Source organism: Podarcis melisellensis (genome assembly GCF_964234715.1).
Source record: "Podarcis melisellensis genome assembly, chromosome: 3".
NCBI classification, from domain to species: domain Eukaryota; kingdom Metazoa; phylum Chordata; class Lepidosauria; order Squamata; family Lacertidae; genus Podarcis; species Podarcis melisellensis.
In genome coordinates, this window is record NC_138530.1 from 89489941 (window position 1) to 89505173 (window position 15233).

Below are 15233 nucleotides of genomic sequence, written 5' to 3' on the forward strand. Positions count from 1 at the left end.
AAAGCATAGAGACAAACAAGATGCTTTAAATATCTGGTTACCATAGACAGGGGGTCCTGTAAGACTTGATCAATAGCAGCACAGAGCTCTTCAGTTTGTTGCCTGAACTGAGCAGGGGAGCACATCTAGAAGATTTTAAAAGAGAGACGTTTACCCACAACATGATTCTCAACTTCACCCCAAGGATGTATTTGCAGCTCACCATCCCCTTTTCATATCATCTCCTGCTTTTATTACTGGGATTAGCTTGTGCCATGAATATTGCATAATTTGTCCTTGTCTTGTCCAAGTCCTGTTTCACAACTTGCATCTCTTCTATAAGCCACAACAATAGGTCACCTTCTCTTGACTTTACCAAGGGCAAACCGCATTGTGTTATCAATTTCAGTGTGCTTGCAAAGCCCAATGAACGGCTTTTCACCCTCCATTCGTTTTCTGCTCCTTCACCATCTTTCTTCTTGCTACATCCCATTATCTATTCCATCTCTTCGCCTCCATTTTTCTCCAGGCAAGAATGCTCAAGTTCAACACGACTAAGCGTTTGGGTTATTTGTTTATTTGTCTTGAAGACAAAAACACAACACTTTAAGCTCCCCAAACATGTATCATGACACAACGCCACCCAAAACATGCATGTATCTCCCAACCCATTTTTGGTCCTTCTTCGACAAATATCACACAAATATCTGAAATGCCCTTGATATTCTAGAATCAGAGAGCTTAAAGGGGGCATGTGGAGGTATGTAGACCAGCTACCTTCTCAATGCAAGAACTATAATGCAAAATGCAACTACAGCAGAGGGAGCCAATGTTCTGTCCTCTGGATTTTGTGGACTACAACTACCAACCAGCTTGGCTAATGGTTAGGAATGATGGGAGTTATAGCCCAAAATATCTGGAGATCACTAGCCAAAAATTGGAAATCGCAAGAGATACCAACAATAGAAGAATGGCAGATGAAGATGTTGGACTTTTTGGAGCTGGCCGACCTGACTGGAAGAATCCACAACCAGAAGGAAGAGGAGATACAAGAAGATTGGAAGAAATTTAAAGTATATTTAGCTAAATACTGTAACATAAGATAAATAGAAAATTATTGGAAGAAATTAATAGGCTTAGGGGTAGAATAAGTATATGTGCTAGTAAATATTAAGGATTAGAATATCAATAAAGGAGATGAGGTAAGTAAATGAAAGGAGTTAATATCATTAGAAATATGAATTTGGAGAACTGTTAAATAGGTGATATAATGAAATTCAGATAGAGGGGATTTGAGGAAGTCAGTTTTCAATGTAATGAAATTAGTGATTTAAAGTAATAATTCTTTTTTGTGTCTTTTTCTTCTTCTTTGTTTTGTGTTTTGTAATGTTTCCTTTTTCCTTGTGATAAATGTGAAAATCAATATAAAATTTTGAAAAAATATATATCTGGAGAGCACTGGTTTCCCTTGGACCTTAGCATCCTTGGCAAGTGACCATCCAGCATCTCCTTAAGTGCCATCAAGTGAAGGAGAGTCTGCGTCTCCCATGGTTATCGTTTCCACTGGCAGACAGCTCTTACCATTACAAAGTTTCCATTAGAAGTGGGCAAAAACACAGCTACCAGCGTTTTGTAATAGCCTGCATCTTTTGGGAACCACAACTATCACATCCACATCATACATCTAAATAACATTCAAAACGTATTGCTTCCCCCCAAAGATCCTGGGAACTATAGTTTGTTAAGGCAACTGGGAACTGTAGATCTCTGAAAGGTACACAACCATTTTCAAGATTCTTTTGAGGTAGGAATGTGTTTGAAATGCTCTCCAGCTGAATGGCGTGGATGCGACCTAAAAGTGCAAATTCTAACATTTATTCACTGTGGACAGGATCAGTCAAATGGAGATATGACCAGAAATAAAGGGATTTTCATAGGGATGAGTTGAATTCAGAGAGAATAATAGAGTCACCTCTGAATGTGTATCCAAAGATTTGTTTTCTGCGACTTCTTCTGCTTTGGCTGGTTCATCGAGTGCCTAGGGATTAATTCACATTATTCTGAGATCAAGGCAGCATTGGAAAAATAAAAAACAAAGGCAGAACTACAATGTGAATTTTATTCATTTGTTAATCTGTTTCTTTCTTTTGTTGAGATTGCATCCATCTGTCCAAGCACCCTAAGCAACATGCATACAAAGTCCCAAAGAAAATAATTCCGTCAAATCAGCTGTTACCGTAACCTCAACTCATTTTGCAAAGTACCACAAGGGAACAACAACAAAAAATAAACCACACTTGTAGTATTATAATCTTAATCTCCATGCGCACATTTGTAGAAGCAGAAGAATCTAAGGAGTAAATTTAGGGAAACATGAGTTTCTGCTAAATTATTTTTGTGTTTTTTAATATTCCCTTGTTACTTTAAGCTAATTTCTGCCAGCCATGTTCCACAATCAGGGCCTGGGCACAGCCAATGTGACTTCTGGTTCTTAGTCATGCTGCCATTCTGATGCACTATGCCCACCTGTCCTCTAGAGGGAGCATGCACACTGATGTTTACTTCCTCCCATAGGGACACTTGAAGCTGCTTTTGCTCTGAACCTAGTCATCCTGCCCATCTAGCACAACACTGTCTATGCTGAATGGCAGTGGCTCTCCAGGGCAGTGAAAGACTTCAGGTGTTAACATTTCAGCAGCACCCTGTGTGCTGCCAAAATGTGGTGCTCCACTTCCTCTCACATTCTGTTGTTTGTCATTGTTGTGGCACCCTCTTGCCATGGCACCCAGTGCAAGTGAACCGGTTGCGCTCTCCCAAATTTGCCTCTGTCCAAGGTTTCAAACAGAATTCTTATGGTGGGGACCTGGATTATTGTTATGTTAAGCTCCTTAGAAAGACTAACAGAAACCAATCTGGACCTCCAGTTCTTCAAGACAGCACACACAAATGTATCCCTGAAGATGGATGCTCTGTAAATGTAGCTAGTAGTTTAGAGTGACTATCCACACTTAGGGCTAAACAGCTGGAATCATCCACCACAAACAGAAGAGCATTGGTCACATCTTTTGGTACCCCAAATAAGTGGTTTTATCAGGCTACTCCTAATTATAAAATCACCACTATCACTGGAATAGGTTTTTTAATAAACTAACCTTCTGTTCGAGAAGTAGTGTGTTTGTAGGGATTGCTGCAAAAGCCTTGTAGCTTGTCTTGATCTTGTGTGACTACAAATCATAAACAAAAGGGGGCGGTGAAAATGGAAAAAGAAAACACATTATACATTAAAATATCAACTATAAATATTGTCAACATTAAGGGGGCTTACATGCTGCGTGAATATGTTGTTCTGACTTTCATAGAACAGTAGCTCACACATTCATTTCACTATTCATTGGCATGCATTCATTTGTCTATTAGGGTGCACACAATATTCATTTTATGCTTTGCTGCAAATACAATCCATGCAGCCCACATGTGTGAAAGGATGCCCTTTTGCTGACAGGGTCAGTGAAGACCGCTCCAGATAGAGACAGGTGATCACTTTCACTGGTAGTTTGAGCCAACACTGGTAGTTTGATAACAATACAAATATAATGGAGCTGGGACACAGAGAACCACTGAAGTGGAGGTGGAGAGGCCAGTTTGAGACTTTCTCCATTCTGACTTGCAGTTGCCTTCCTTAGCTCTGTTTGTGGTGAAATCCCTTGGACCAGATGGCAAGCACCTTTTCATCTACTCAATTTCACTCCCGAGAAAAAGGTAAACACACTAGGAACACTTTTCCAGACAACCTGTATATTGAGCACTCATCACAACTGATTTGCAGGGAGGTTAGAGAAATATTTAATGAGCATCCATTCAGATTTGTTTGTGGGGAGTCTATATGACTTTGTGTCACAACAAGAGTTGTCTTCCACTTTCCAGTGCATCTCCCCATCATTTTCCTTAGGGCAAAAACTCTGATCTCTTAGGGAAGCAGGTTTGCTGTGTAAGGGGTCCAAATGAACATTATTTGATCAACCCGAATTTGCCAGTATGTGACTGAATCCCATACAAAAATAGCGACATCAGGGCTTGCCAATCAGAAGATTGGTGGTTCGAATCCCCACAATGGGGTGAGCTCCCGTTGCTCTGTCCCAGCTCCTGCCCACCTAGCAGTTTGAAAGCATGTCAAAGTGCAACTGGATAAATAGGTACTGCTCCAGCAGGAAGGTAAATGGTGTTTTCATGCACTGCTCTGGTTCACCAGAAGCAGCTTAGTCAAGCTGGCCACATGACCCGGAAGCTGTACGCCAGCTCCCTCGGCCAGTAAAGCGAGATGAGCGCCGCAACCCCAGAGTCGTCTGCGACTGGACCTAATGGTCAGGGGTCCCTTTACCTTTACCTTTACCTGTAAGTTCCTGTGCTTTTCTTGGTATGTGACACACATGGTCCAAACAGTCAGTGTCACAATGCACAAGAAAGCACTTTTCCTTCCAAATCACTGCTTTGGAAGTTCTTTCTTACACACCAGGAAGGATTAAAATACAAAGTTTCATTTTCTTAATCCCTCGTAGTCCATTCCTTTCCCCCGATTCTCCTTCCCCAGTGTCTTTACCCTAGCATCATGGGATGCATAGTTATCAGAGTCAGATTAGAGAAACTCTTAAGGGACAAACTGGATTTGACAGCTCATGAATTTGCACTGTGTAGAGTTGTCAGTGACTCATAACAATAAAGCTGGCATCAAATTATTATTTTTCTTTCTTTCTATGAAAAAATGTGTTATTTGTTGAGAATTTCCCCCGTGTTCCTCCCAATAAGCTGGTGCCCTGAAACAGTGACTCTCATTAGAAGTTCTGAAGGCACAATGTTCTAGAGAGCAGTTCCATGTACTCAAAATGTCAATCCTATGAGAGATGCTGTTTATTCATGAAACCTAAGTCCATGTGTTAAAGGTAAAGGTACCCCTGACAGTTAAGTCCAGTCGCGAATGACTCTGCGGTTGCGACACTCATCTCGCTTTGCTGGCCGAGGGAGCCGACGTTTGTCTGCAGACAGTTTTTCCTGGTCGTGTGGCCAGCATGATGAAGCCGCTTCTGGCAAAACCAGAGCAGCGCACGGAAACGCCATTTACCTTCCCACCAGAGCGGTACCTATTTATCTACTTGCACTTTGATGTGTTTTTGAACTGCTTAGGTGGGCAGGAGCAGGGACCGAGCAACGGGAGCTCACCCCGTCGTGGGGATTCGAACCGCCAACCTTCTGATCGGCAAGTCCTAGGCTCTGTGGTTTAGATCACAGCACCACTGCATCCCCTACGTCCATGTGTTAAGACATGCTAATTTATCACAAAAAAATATGAATGATACCTGTCTGTTATGCCTCATATATCAGGTTCTACAAATGCAGAAATTTAGTCCCTCTCCTTAAAAAAAGAAAATCTGGGAATCTGGGAATTATAGTTAAACCAGCTGCCCTCACCTGCCCACTACCCCACTGTGGATGTTCATGCACTAAAGTGATTTCTGGGATGCACATAAGATGTGTGAGAGAACTGTGGGCTGCACATACAGTATATTTATTTTGCAGGTAGCCACAGGTGTGTGTTTGTGTTGCACGCACATGAATGTGGCAGAAAGACTTCTGTCCTGTAATGTCTTCAAAATCTATTCAAGCATTTTGTGCAAACTGCATACAATCACATGCTTTTCATTCCCTTGCACAGTGAGATGACTGCAGTAATAGCAGGCCATGAATTATTAGCAGCCTTTAAGAAGGCATTCTCTGCTTTTGTGTGGGGAAACACTTCCTCACAAAATGAACCATGCTTGAGATTTATATGGACAATGGTTTATAAATATTTGTATCCAGTAACACAACTGCTGCATTTTTAATTGAATTTAATTAAAGCTATTTCTATGGAACCAGCCTCAAAGTTAGTTCCCGCCAACAATAATTATAATATCCATCAACAGCATGTGCAGATCAGCCTATTGTTGATGCAAGTTTGAATCGTGCTGCAATTGATTGGACTGAAAAGTGGAATTGAAGACAATGCCCTACTTGCTTCAGAAAACAGGGTGCATCACAGCAAAAAAATTCAATTTCAAAATTAATTAATCCAGAGCAGCTCATGGTTATTTCCACTTTCTTATGAGCACAGATTAGAACTGTCATTATATCGTGAACAAAACAGAAAGGGGGGAAAGTTCTCTTTTTAACAAGCTGGAATGTGTGCCAATAGTGCCAAAAGATTTTGTGTGTGTCAAATGGTCACTGGTTGAACTGAAGGGATTTTGAAACAAAGCCTTCAAAGTAGTTGCTGAGCAATCTGGTGCACACTGTTAATGACATGTGGTGTCAAAACCACAAATGCAGTTATCTTATGATGAAGAAATTCATGGGTACTTGGATGCATATACCGTTCCTTCATCAGTGGTGGAAGCCATGTATGCAAAATAATGAGGGCCTGCATTATTTTCATTTAGTCAAAGATATTGAGAAGAACCTAAGAAGACCCCTGTTGGATCAGGCCAGCAGCCTATCTGGTCTGCAACTGGTGCAACTGGTATTCAGAGGCATACAGTGGAGGGAGAAAGTCTCTATAAATGTTTACTCTAGGGTGATAGATCATGGTGAAGGAAGAGAGACCTTAACCACAATCTGAGCTGAGCTAAACCTTGGCTTAGCTGACACCCCACACCCAGGGAGGAACAAACAAGCTTCCACCCTGCATCTCTGGGAGGTGGCATATTCACACAGTCATGGGAAGCCATACTGTGATGAGCAAACCAGGCCACTGAATTGCATTTGCCAGTTTCCTGCCCACTCGCTCAGTTTCGAGAGAACCTTTAGGAGCTCCTCACAATATCTTTTTGTTGAGCAATTTGACACCAGCGGTTAGCTTGGCTCCCTCACTGCTCCTATGCAAAGTTTTTCTATACTTGGCTCAAGGTGCTTGGAAAACATTGGTGGATGAGGATTATCTCAATGATCAAAGATATAATTCATATTGCTCAGAATTTTGATTCTCTCTCTTTTCCATTCTTTGGGCACCATTTTCCTGCAGTGGGGAAGAAAGGGAAGACCAGCAGGGAAGCTAGCAGGGTTGGAGGAGAAATTTGATTCACTGTACATTTAAAGCCAAATCTATCACATTTCCATTTCTTCCAAGCCATATGCAAACCAAAACACAGTTATGTCACACTTCTCCAATTTTTGCAGTGCTGTTCTCCAACCAGTGTTTACAGAAATACATCTATTAATGGAAAGTAGGCATAAAACTGGATGTATTAGTAAAATAACATGCAAAGAAGCATTAGGATAAATTGCTTGCAAAAATGTGTCAAACTGCATGTGATTATTAGAAGAAATTAGCACTAAAATGCTGGAGATTTCCATGAGGATTTTTAAAATATATATAAAAATTGCTAATTGCTGCATAATGTAGCTAGCTTAATTTAAGTCCAGGAAAATGAGACACCAAAACAACCAAACTGGATGGACTCTCCCATCCCTGAAAGCAAGCAAGCAAGCAAGCAGGCAAGCAAATATTGAATACCTGGGGCTTCTTATTCTCAGAGGCAGAAGGCAGAGAGAAAGACAGTGGTGAAGTCACCTCCCTGGAGCCTGACAACAATGAACAAGGTGAATGCACCGTGGCAGGAGATCTGTGCTGTGGTACTGTTGGGGTCCTGGGTCTTGAAGATGGAGGGCAAGCTCGGAAGTTTGAATGAACAGAGGAGGACTCTCTGTGTGGAGAAGGGGCTTTAGTATGATAGCCTGGAGGAGTGGGTGAAGTCGAATCTGTACGAGAAGCTTGCCAATTAGGTGAAAGAGCTGGCGAATAGGTAGCTGGGTCCTTAACAATGGCTTGCGGTAAACATCCGTTTGACCGGCAGCTAGAATGCATTAAGGCTGGAGAGAGAGAGCCTTTGTCTGCAGTGGGGGAAACGGCGTCCCTTTGGCTAACACCAGGAGGAGACAGTGGATAGGATTTAGCGGTAAAAGTGGGGGAATAGGTATGCACCTTCTTAGACTTTTCAGGCCCTCGGGCTTTGTGGGCAGGAGAGTGGGCCCCTTTCCTAGGGGCGTGGGGAGGCAAGGAGAAAGTGGGAGATTTCAACTGTAACAGAGGAGACACAACTGTTTTTCTATAGGAAGAAATGGTGGGCGACAAAGGGCGCAATTTGTCAGGGGAAAGCGCCCTGGTGTCAAGGTGCTTTTTAGGAGACGGGGACCTAGTTCTAAGAGTAGGGCTGGACTTTGAAAACAAGGCCATGCGATTGGGCATGGTAGAAAACACCGAAAGACGAAATTCCTCTTGACTGGGAGAGGCGGACCTAATTGAATACTCTGAGGCAGCTTTCTTAGGGGTCGGAGGGGTCATTTTAAACTTTTGGTCTATTGCCAGCGTTGAAGAGCCCAAGGAATTGGGAGAAAACGTAGCAGGGCAAGATGCAGGAGAAAATGGTCTTTTCGGAGCGGATCCTGACTTCAAAATAGCAGTCAGAAGAGAGAGCCTGGTTGGTAGTGGCGACTTAGTTCCGGATTTCAGAAGGTTCCCACTGGAAGACATTTGGCTGCCGGGGTTGTTGACACCATAGATGGTGGAGGAGGAACCATGAAGAGGAGAAGACAGAGGCTTTGGACTAGGCGATAATAAGCGTGTCGTGATATAGATGGGAACCACAGACAAGGGGGCAAACCTCTTGGGCGGGAGAGGAGAAGCGGTCTGAGGGGATGAGCTCTGAAGTGTGTCTGCTGAACTGTGAGTCTGTGGGGAAGAAGGGCACGAGTCTTTGCTTGATAAAGGGGATGAGGTGAGCTCATATTTCTGGGGAGGATTCCTAGCCTGGAGACCACTGGGCAACTGAGCCCCATCTGAAAGGCTGTGACTTGGGAAAGAAGGTCTTTGCAATATGGGAGAAGGGAGGCTGTAAGAAGCAGTAGACTGTAAATAGGTAGATGTCTGGCGTACAGAGGACCCATTTGCAGACTGCCATTGGCTGTGGGATTCTTGAAGAGAAGAGGCTTGATGGACAGCGGGAGAAAGGTCCTGTTCTACTGTCAGGTTAGTTGGAGAAAGCAAATGAGCAACAAGTGGCTTATAAGAAGGATGATCAGAGGCAGACAGAGGAGAAGTTAACTGGAGAGGGGAAAAGAAAAAGAAATGTTAATACAGAGCAGCAACCATGATGTTCTTCAAATTATGCATCCTATTTCCATTCACTACATCTGCCATGTGCTTTAACAGCATAACACCTCCTTTAATTACCAGTGATTATATTGTGTGCTGCATTGCTAAGTGATTGCTATTTAATATTAAATAATCCATGAACATACTTTGTTGGCACTTTGCTTTACAAAAAAGAAAGATATCAGTGTTCTAGATTCAATACTAATTTGTTTCCCCCTTTCCCACAAATAATAATAATAATAATAATAATAATAATAATAATAATAATAATAAATGCCATTCACAACTGTGGGTTGCAAACAGAAGATGTAAAAAGCTTCAGGTTTTTAAAATGCAAACCCAGGAAGGATTACATTAGCAAACACCTTGGTGTTATGTGGAATTGCAAAGCAACCCAATGGCTGCAAATGGGCTCACAGTTATACATGCACATCTCCCCAAGAAGCTGATGTGAAGACATAAGCATTGCTGTGTCCTGACTTGAGAACACCAAGCACATTCCTTAGCACCATCTGGCTAAACACTTTACCCATGAAAACAATTGCTGCTTGAGGGATTCTCTAACAGCTTACAAATCTCATACACACACACACACACCAACATATACAGTATAACATGTTTTACTATGTTTTATATATGCTGTAAGCCACCCAGAGTGGCTGGGGAAACCAGATGGGCAGTGTATAAATAAAATTATTATTATTATTAATAATAATAATAATATTAATAATAATAATAATCATGAACCCACTGGCATGGGATGCAAACTAGTACCTATTATATACATATGGAATTCCATATATACAGAGTTCTCTGAAAGAATAAGGTTCTTCTTGGTTGGCTGAGCACAATATAAGCAGCATTTTATACATTTAAGAATGACTCCAGGTAAAGTGCAGCTGAATAATACTAAAAGCAGTGGATGTGCAGCTTGTGGGTATGCCTGGGTCCATTTGTGTTGCATGTGGCTCCGGTTTCCTCCGTGGTGCAGAGTGCCTTCCATCAGCTTTGGTTGGTGGCCCAGCTGCACCCCTGTCTGGACAGGGTCAGCCTACCTATTGTCACCTATGCTCTACTATAGGCTAGATTACTGCGTTAAACGTGGGGTTGCATCTGAAGATAGTTTGGTGCAGAGTTCAGTGGGCAGGTTGCTCACTGTTGAAAGATGGTTTGAGCATATGACGCCTATCCTGGCCCAATGGCACTGGCTGCCAATTAATTTCTGGGCCCAATTCAAAGTGCTGTTTTTGACATAGAAAGTCTTAAACAGCTCAGAACCGTAACACCTTAAGGACCACCTCTTCCCATATGAACTAACCCTGGACCCAGTGATCATCACCAGAGGCCCTTCTTTGTGTGCCTCCTCCACAAGAGGCCTGTGGTGGTCCCCACTTGCAGAATGCTCTCCCCAGGGAGTCTCACCTGGTGCCTTCATTGCATATCTTTAGGCACCAGGCAAAAACATTTATCTTCTCCCAGGCCTTTAATTATTTAAACAACCTATGACCTTTAACTGGGGTGGTGAGGGGTATTGATTTTCAGTAAATCAGCAAGAGTTTTTGACATTAGGAACAACCACAAAGCTGTTCTGCTCCTAAATTATGTTGTTGAAAAATGAATTTTGAAGGGGCAACCAGGAATGGTGTGTGTGTGTGTGTGTGTGTGTGTGTGTGTGTGTGAGAGAGAGAGAGAGAGAGAGAGAGAGAGAGAGAGAGATTGTACACTTGGTTCTGGTGCTGATCACAAATCTTGGCTTGGACATGTGTTCAGAAGCACCCTGTCCTTTAATTCTTACTGTATGTTTGCTCAGCTGAGCCCCAATTTTGCACCCAGCTCTCAATGATGAACCTCAGGTTTCCAAAAAACAAAAACAAAAAAACAAAGTAGACACAAGATGCAAGAGACCTGGTCTATAGGAAGCAATCCTTACACGTATATCTCAAAGCAGATAAGGTACGAGTCTACTAACTACATTTGAAACATTCCCCACCCCCTCAAAATCTTTATTTTACAAGTTACATTGCCACAAGTTAGACAGCCCCCCCAAATGGATTTGAGACAGATCTGCAGCCAATCTCAGCTCTGAAACAAGGCTAATACAGTCCCCGTGTTTACCAACACATGCTTGCCACATTCATCGTTTACCATTTCATGTCTACAGTTAAAAATAAACGTAGGTATCTAAAAAACGTAGCAATCTAAAAAACATAATGTATGAAGAAGCCTGGAGATTTGGTACTGGATCCAGCTTCTTCCACTAGAGGAAGGGAACCACTGTATCCAGCCCATGATTATCAGCAAAAGTTAGTTTTGGTGATGACATTCCCAGACTGCTTGGTCCAGTGAATAGTTCTGGCTGCTTCAGAGTAATACTGTGAAACTAAAAGCAGCTACAGTTGTTCATTGATCTGTAGGATGCTTCACACTTCACTCAATGCCTACACAGAATGCCAGCAAATCTCATATTCAAATAAGTCATGTGAATTTTTTGTTTGCACACACTAGGAAGCAATTTACACATGATGATTCGCATGCAAGAGAGTTGCAATTTCCTACGTCAAAATGAATTACGAAGCTGCCTTATATTGGTCCATCATGCACAGTCTACACTGAGTGGTAGTGGCTCTGGAGTGTTTCAGATAGGAATCTTTACCAGAGTTTCCTAGAAATGGCAGAGATTGAGCCTGGGATCTGTGGGATAGAAAACCTGTGCTGTGCTACTGAGCAACAGCCCTTCCCTTCCTTTGTTTCCTTAATGGCCCCTACCCAAATATATATATAGAGAGAGAAAGGATTTTTGTCCTGTGTAAAGTAGTCCTAAGTAGAATGTGTGCTCAGGTTAAGTGTTGTTTCAGCCATCATTAGGTGAAGTGGTATAGTAACAGTCTACACCAACCTTCTCCAAAGTGGTGATTTCCAGATATTATGGACTATAAATCCTACCATCTCTGGCCATGCTGGCAGGGGCTGATGGGTGCCCAAAACACCTGAAGGATACCAGCTTGGGGAAGGCTGGACTACTCCCATTTGCCATAACTGCCACGTGTCATTGAAAGTACAAAAAATGTTGCAGTGCCATGTGCTTTTTCCACCACCACATCAATCTCCTCCACTAGACAAGCAACTTCTCTCAGCCATGGAAGGCAATATGAGGGACTAATTCGTAACTGAGCAGGTTAACGAATAAACAGCAAGTCTAACCAAGTATAGTACAAACAGACAGGTTTTCATAGAGATGGCAATATTTCCTTTCCCATGCACGCTCACAATTAGGAAAACAAGATACCTGAGACTGTTTCTGTTGGCTGACAGAACTGTAAGAGATCTCAGTGTGCAGTGGTAACTGTGGGGCTGTCGGATGTCCTCTGGATTCGCCACTCGGAGACAAACAGGATGCATCCAGACCCTCAGATCTTCCATGTCCATATCCGTTGCCTAGTGGAGTGTTTTTGTCCTCATCTGAGTCCGTAATGAAGACAAATTCAGCTTTGAAGAGGTCATCCCCTTCCATTTCCCCTCTGCTTGCCTTGTGATCTTTGGCTTGGAAAAGTTTGTGGCGACTGTTTGTGCAACTGGCAAAGCCTCCGTTTCCCTCGTTTCCACTTCCTATGACCTGATCTCCAGGAACTGCTTCGGCCTATTGTAAAAATAACAAAAACAAACCAGACTTGGGTCAATTGTTTTACTTTCATAAGCTCGTTTTCCTTACCAGCCAAAGAATTAAGAATTTGTACTACAAGCTAATGCATGTGCGTTGGAAAACATGTCCAACGTCTCAGGCACCAGAAAAGATGGGGAGGGTCACAGACAAAGAAAGTGGGGCTTGTATTGTTGACATAATGAGCTTTCCACTGTTGGCGACTTCCCTCTTCCCTCAACACACTTTCCCATAAATATGGCCTGATACAAGAGAAGACACTTGTCGCTTTCAAGCAGCACCAAAACAGTGAGGGGGGGGGGGTAGACTCCAGAAGAAATCATTCACATTTTATTAGGAGCAATAAAGGAACTGGGGTGGAGGCAGGTGCAGTCAAGCAGAATGGACTACAAGACCCCTTTAAAGCAGGCACGGTGGAGACTGGGTTCTGGCTGTGGGCTGCACGAAACCAAAAGACTGGCTCCCACGCTCCTCAGAGGGGAAAATCTGGGGCAAAGCCCCATATAGACATTGAAGCCACAAAAGGACTTCAAAACCAGGACATTCTCTGAGCAGACAAAACAAAAGAATTTGCAGTCGTGGAGCTTGACTGTACTTGTTAAGGGTGGGCATTTTAGTACAAAGCATCATTGTTTTGTTACAGGGACCCATTCAGTGGTCCTGCAGATTTTGGCCATTAACCCCTCAAATGCCAGAAACAGCTTTGCTGTGGCTCCTGAATTAGAGACTGGAGGCTGTGCCCAACAAGGCACCATGCATTTTAAACAACAAATACAATGTCTTAGCTTGTTTCACAAGGTAGGACTCCACAAGGGAATAGCTCTTAAGGACTGTACACTTAACCCTAGTACACATTGTGCTCATTCAGGAATTCCTCCTAGGAACTTCTTGTGTAAACACATTGGCTTGGGGAAACAGAGTCGGCACTCCTTAAGGTCACCTCCATTGGGGATTTAAAGAGCACAACTGGAGGCATGATTGGAAAGACTTTCTGCTTAATCCAGCAGAGCATACTTGCAGAACATTGCTATAGGATTGGGATTAGTATGGATGTCATTTTAGGGGTCACCCTCCAAGCCTGTGGTTTTAGATCTGTAAAACAGGGTTCTGTAGAAAATGAGGATGCCCAAATGGTCAAACCTGTCTCTGTTAAGTTAGTGGCTCTAGCCAAGTCTGTTAAGCGACTCTTTGCAAGACTAAAGAGAGTACAGGTGACTGGTTGCCAAAGAATTTACGAGCTGCATATGCTTCCCAAAGGTGAGCTGAAATGGGCAGGCCTTCCCTATCCCTCCTGGCTGGTTGTGATGTCATCAAGGTGTGATGAAGAACAAAGGACAGCTATAATGCAGCTTAAGCCAAAAACATTTTTCAAGAAGGTTCAAACATTAATGCAGTGCTGACATAAAGATCACTTCCAGGAAACCCACAAGTTGAGCATTTTGTCATAATTTGTTTGCACAAAGTTTGTGGGGAGGGTTAGATGACTTCCATAATTTATTGAGCATTCATCAGATTTGATTATGGAGATTTTTTTGACATTAAATCAATCATAGTTATCCTACACTTTCCAGTACATTTCCCCACCTGTTTGCTTTTCACAAAATGTCCAGTTTTTATGGGGGGGGCGGAGTCAGAAAGTGGGGCTGTTGCACTACAGCACCAAATAAACTTTAATTACAAAACTAGGTTTGCTGCCATGTGAGTGAATCCAATCTGAAAATAACAACAGTTGATATTGCTTGTAAACAGTAAAGATTACAAGCAAAGAGGGCCTATGCAGATGGCAGCCAACCTATTTCAAGACAGTTTGAAAGACTGTCTCCGCACAAACATAAATCAGTATGAAAATATAAAAAAGGGAAAAAACCCTACCTTGTGCCCAGTAATTTCTTGAGAGTTTCTATCCACAGGTCCCTCTGCAAGAAATGTTGTGGCATCAGCGATGTAGAACTGAGTTGGAAGGCTTCCAAACGAAGGAACAAAAGTGAACCTCAGAAATTCAGATTCAGAAGGAACCTACAAAATATATATATTTGCATGTGAAGAGGATATTTAACAAAGAACATATAGTAATGCTGCATTACCATGTCTGAACCACCTTGCAGTCATTTCACTGGACCTAACTTCAGGTAAATATTTTCTCTGACGAACTGGAGTGAGGATCATCTCTTCTGACTATTTTACTGTTCATGTTTTCTCATCTATACCAGCTTTTCTAGTCAACCCAGGCTGAATTTGCCCTTGCCCTCAGGCCTTATCCACACTTTTCCTCTGCTCTTTCCAGGCATGGTCCACAATTTAGAAGTTCATGTTCAAGCCCCCCCCCCTTTTGAAAACCTGCTCTTTAAAGCTCAGTTGGAACAAATGGCTACTCTTGGAAAACCTGATTTGATGTTTGCTCCAATTCAGTTTAAA

The 15233-nt window shown here is 42.5% G+C and overlaps 1 protein-coding gene across 9 annotated transcripts in view; it reads right to left on the reverse strand.

Moving 5' to 3' along the window:
- The window catches only part of MLIP (muscular LMNA interacting protein), a 56955-nt gene that overhangs the window by 20865 nt on the left and 20857 nt on the right, over window positions 1-15233 (reverse strand). For 8 of the 9 annotated variants that reach the window (XM_081906077.1, XM_081906075.1, XM_081906072.1 and 5 more), the window contains 6 exons: window positions 14691-14834; window positions 12447-12797; window positions 7523-9109; window positions 3132-3203; window positions 1952-2017; window positions 42-125 (listed from right to left, as the gene is read on the reverse strand). In XM_081906077.1, coding sequence (XP_081762203.1) covers window positions 42-125; window positions 1952-2017; window positions 3132-3203; window positions 7523-9109; window positions 12447-12797; window positions 14691-14834 — 2304 coding nt within the window. The remainder of the gene's footprint in view (window positions 1-41; window positions 126-1951; window positions 2018-3131; window positions 3204-7522; window positions 9110-12446; window positions 12798-14690; window positions 14835-15233) is intronic. The other variant, XM_081906078.1, reaches the window with a different exon arrangement.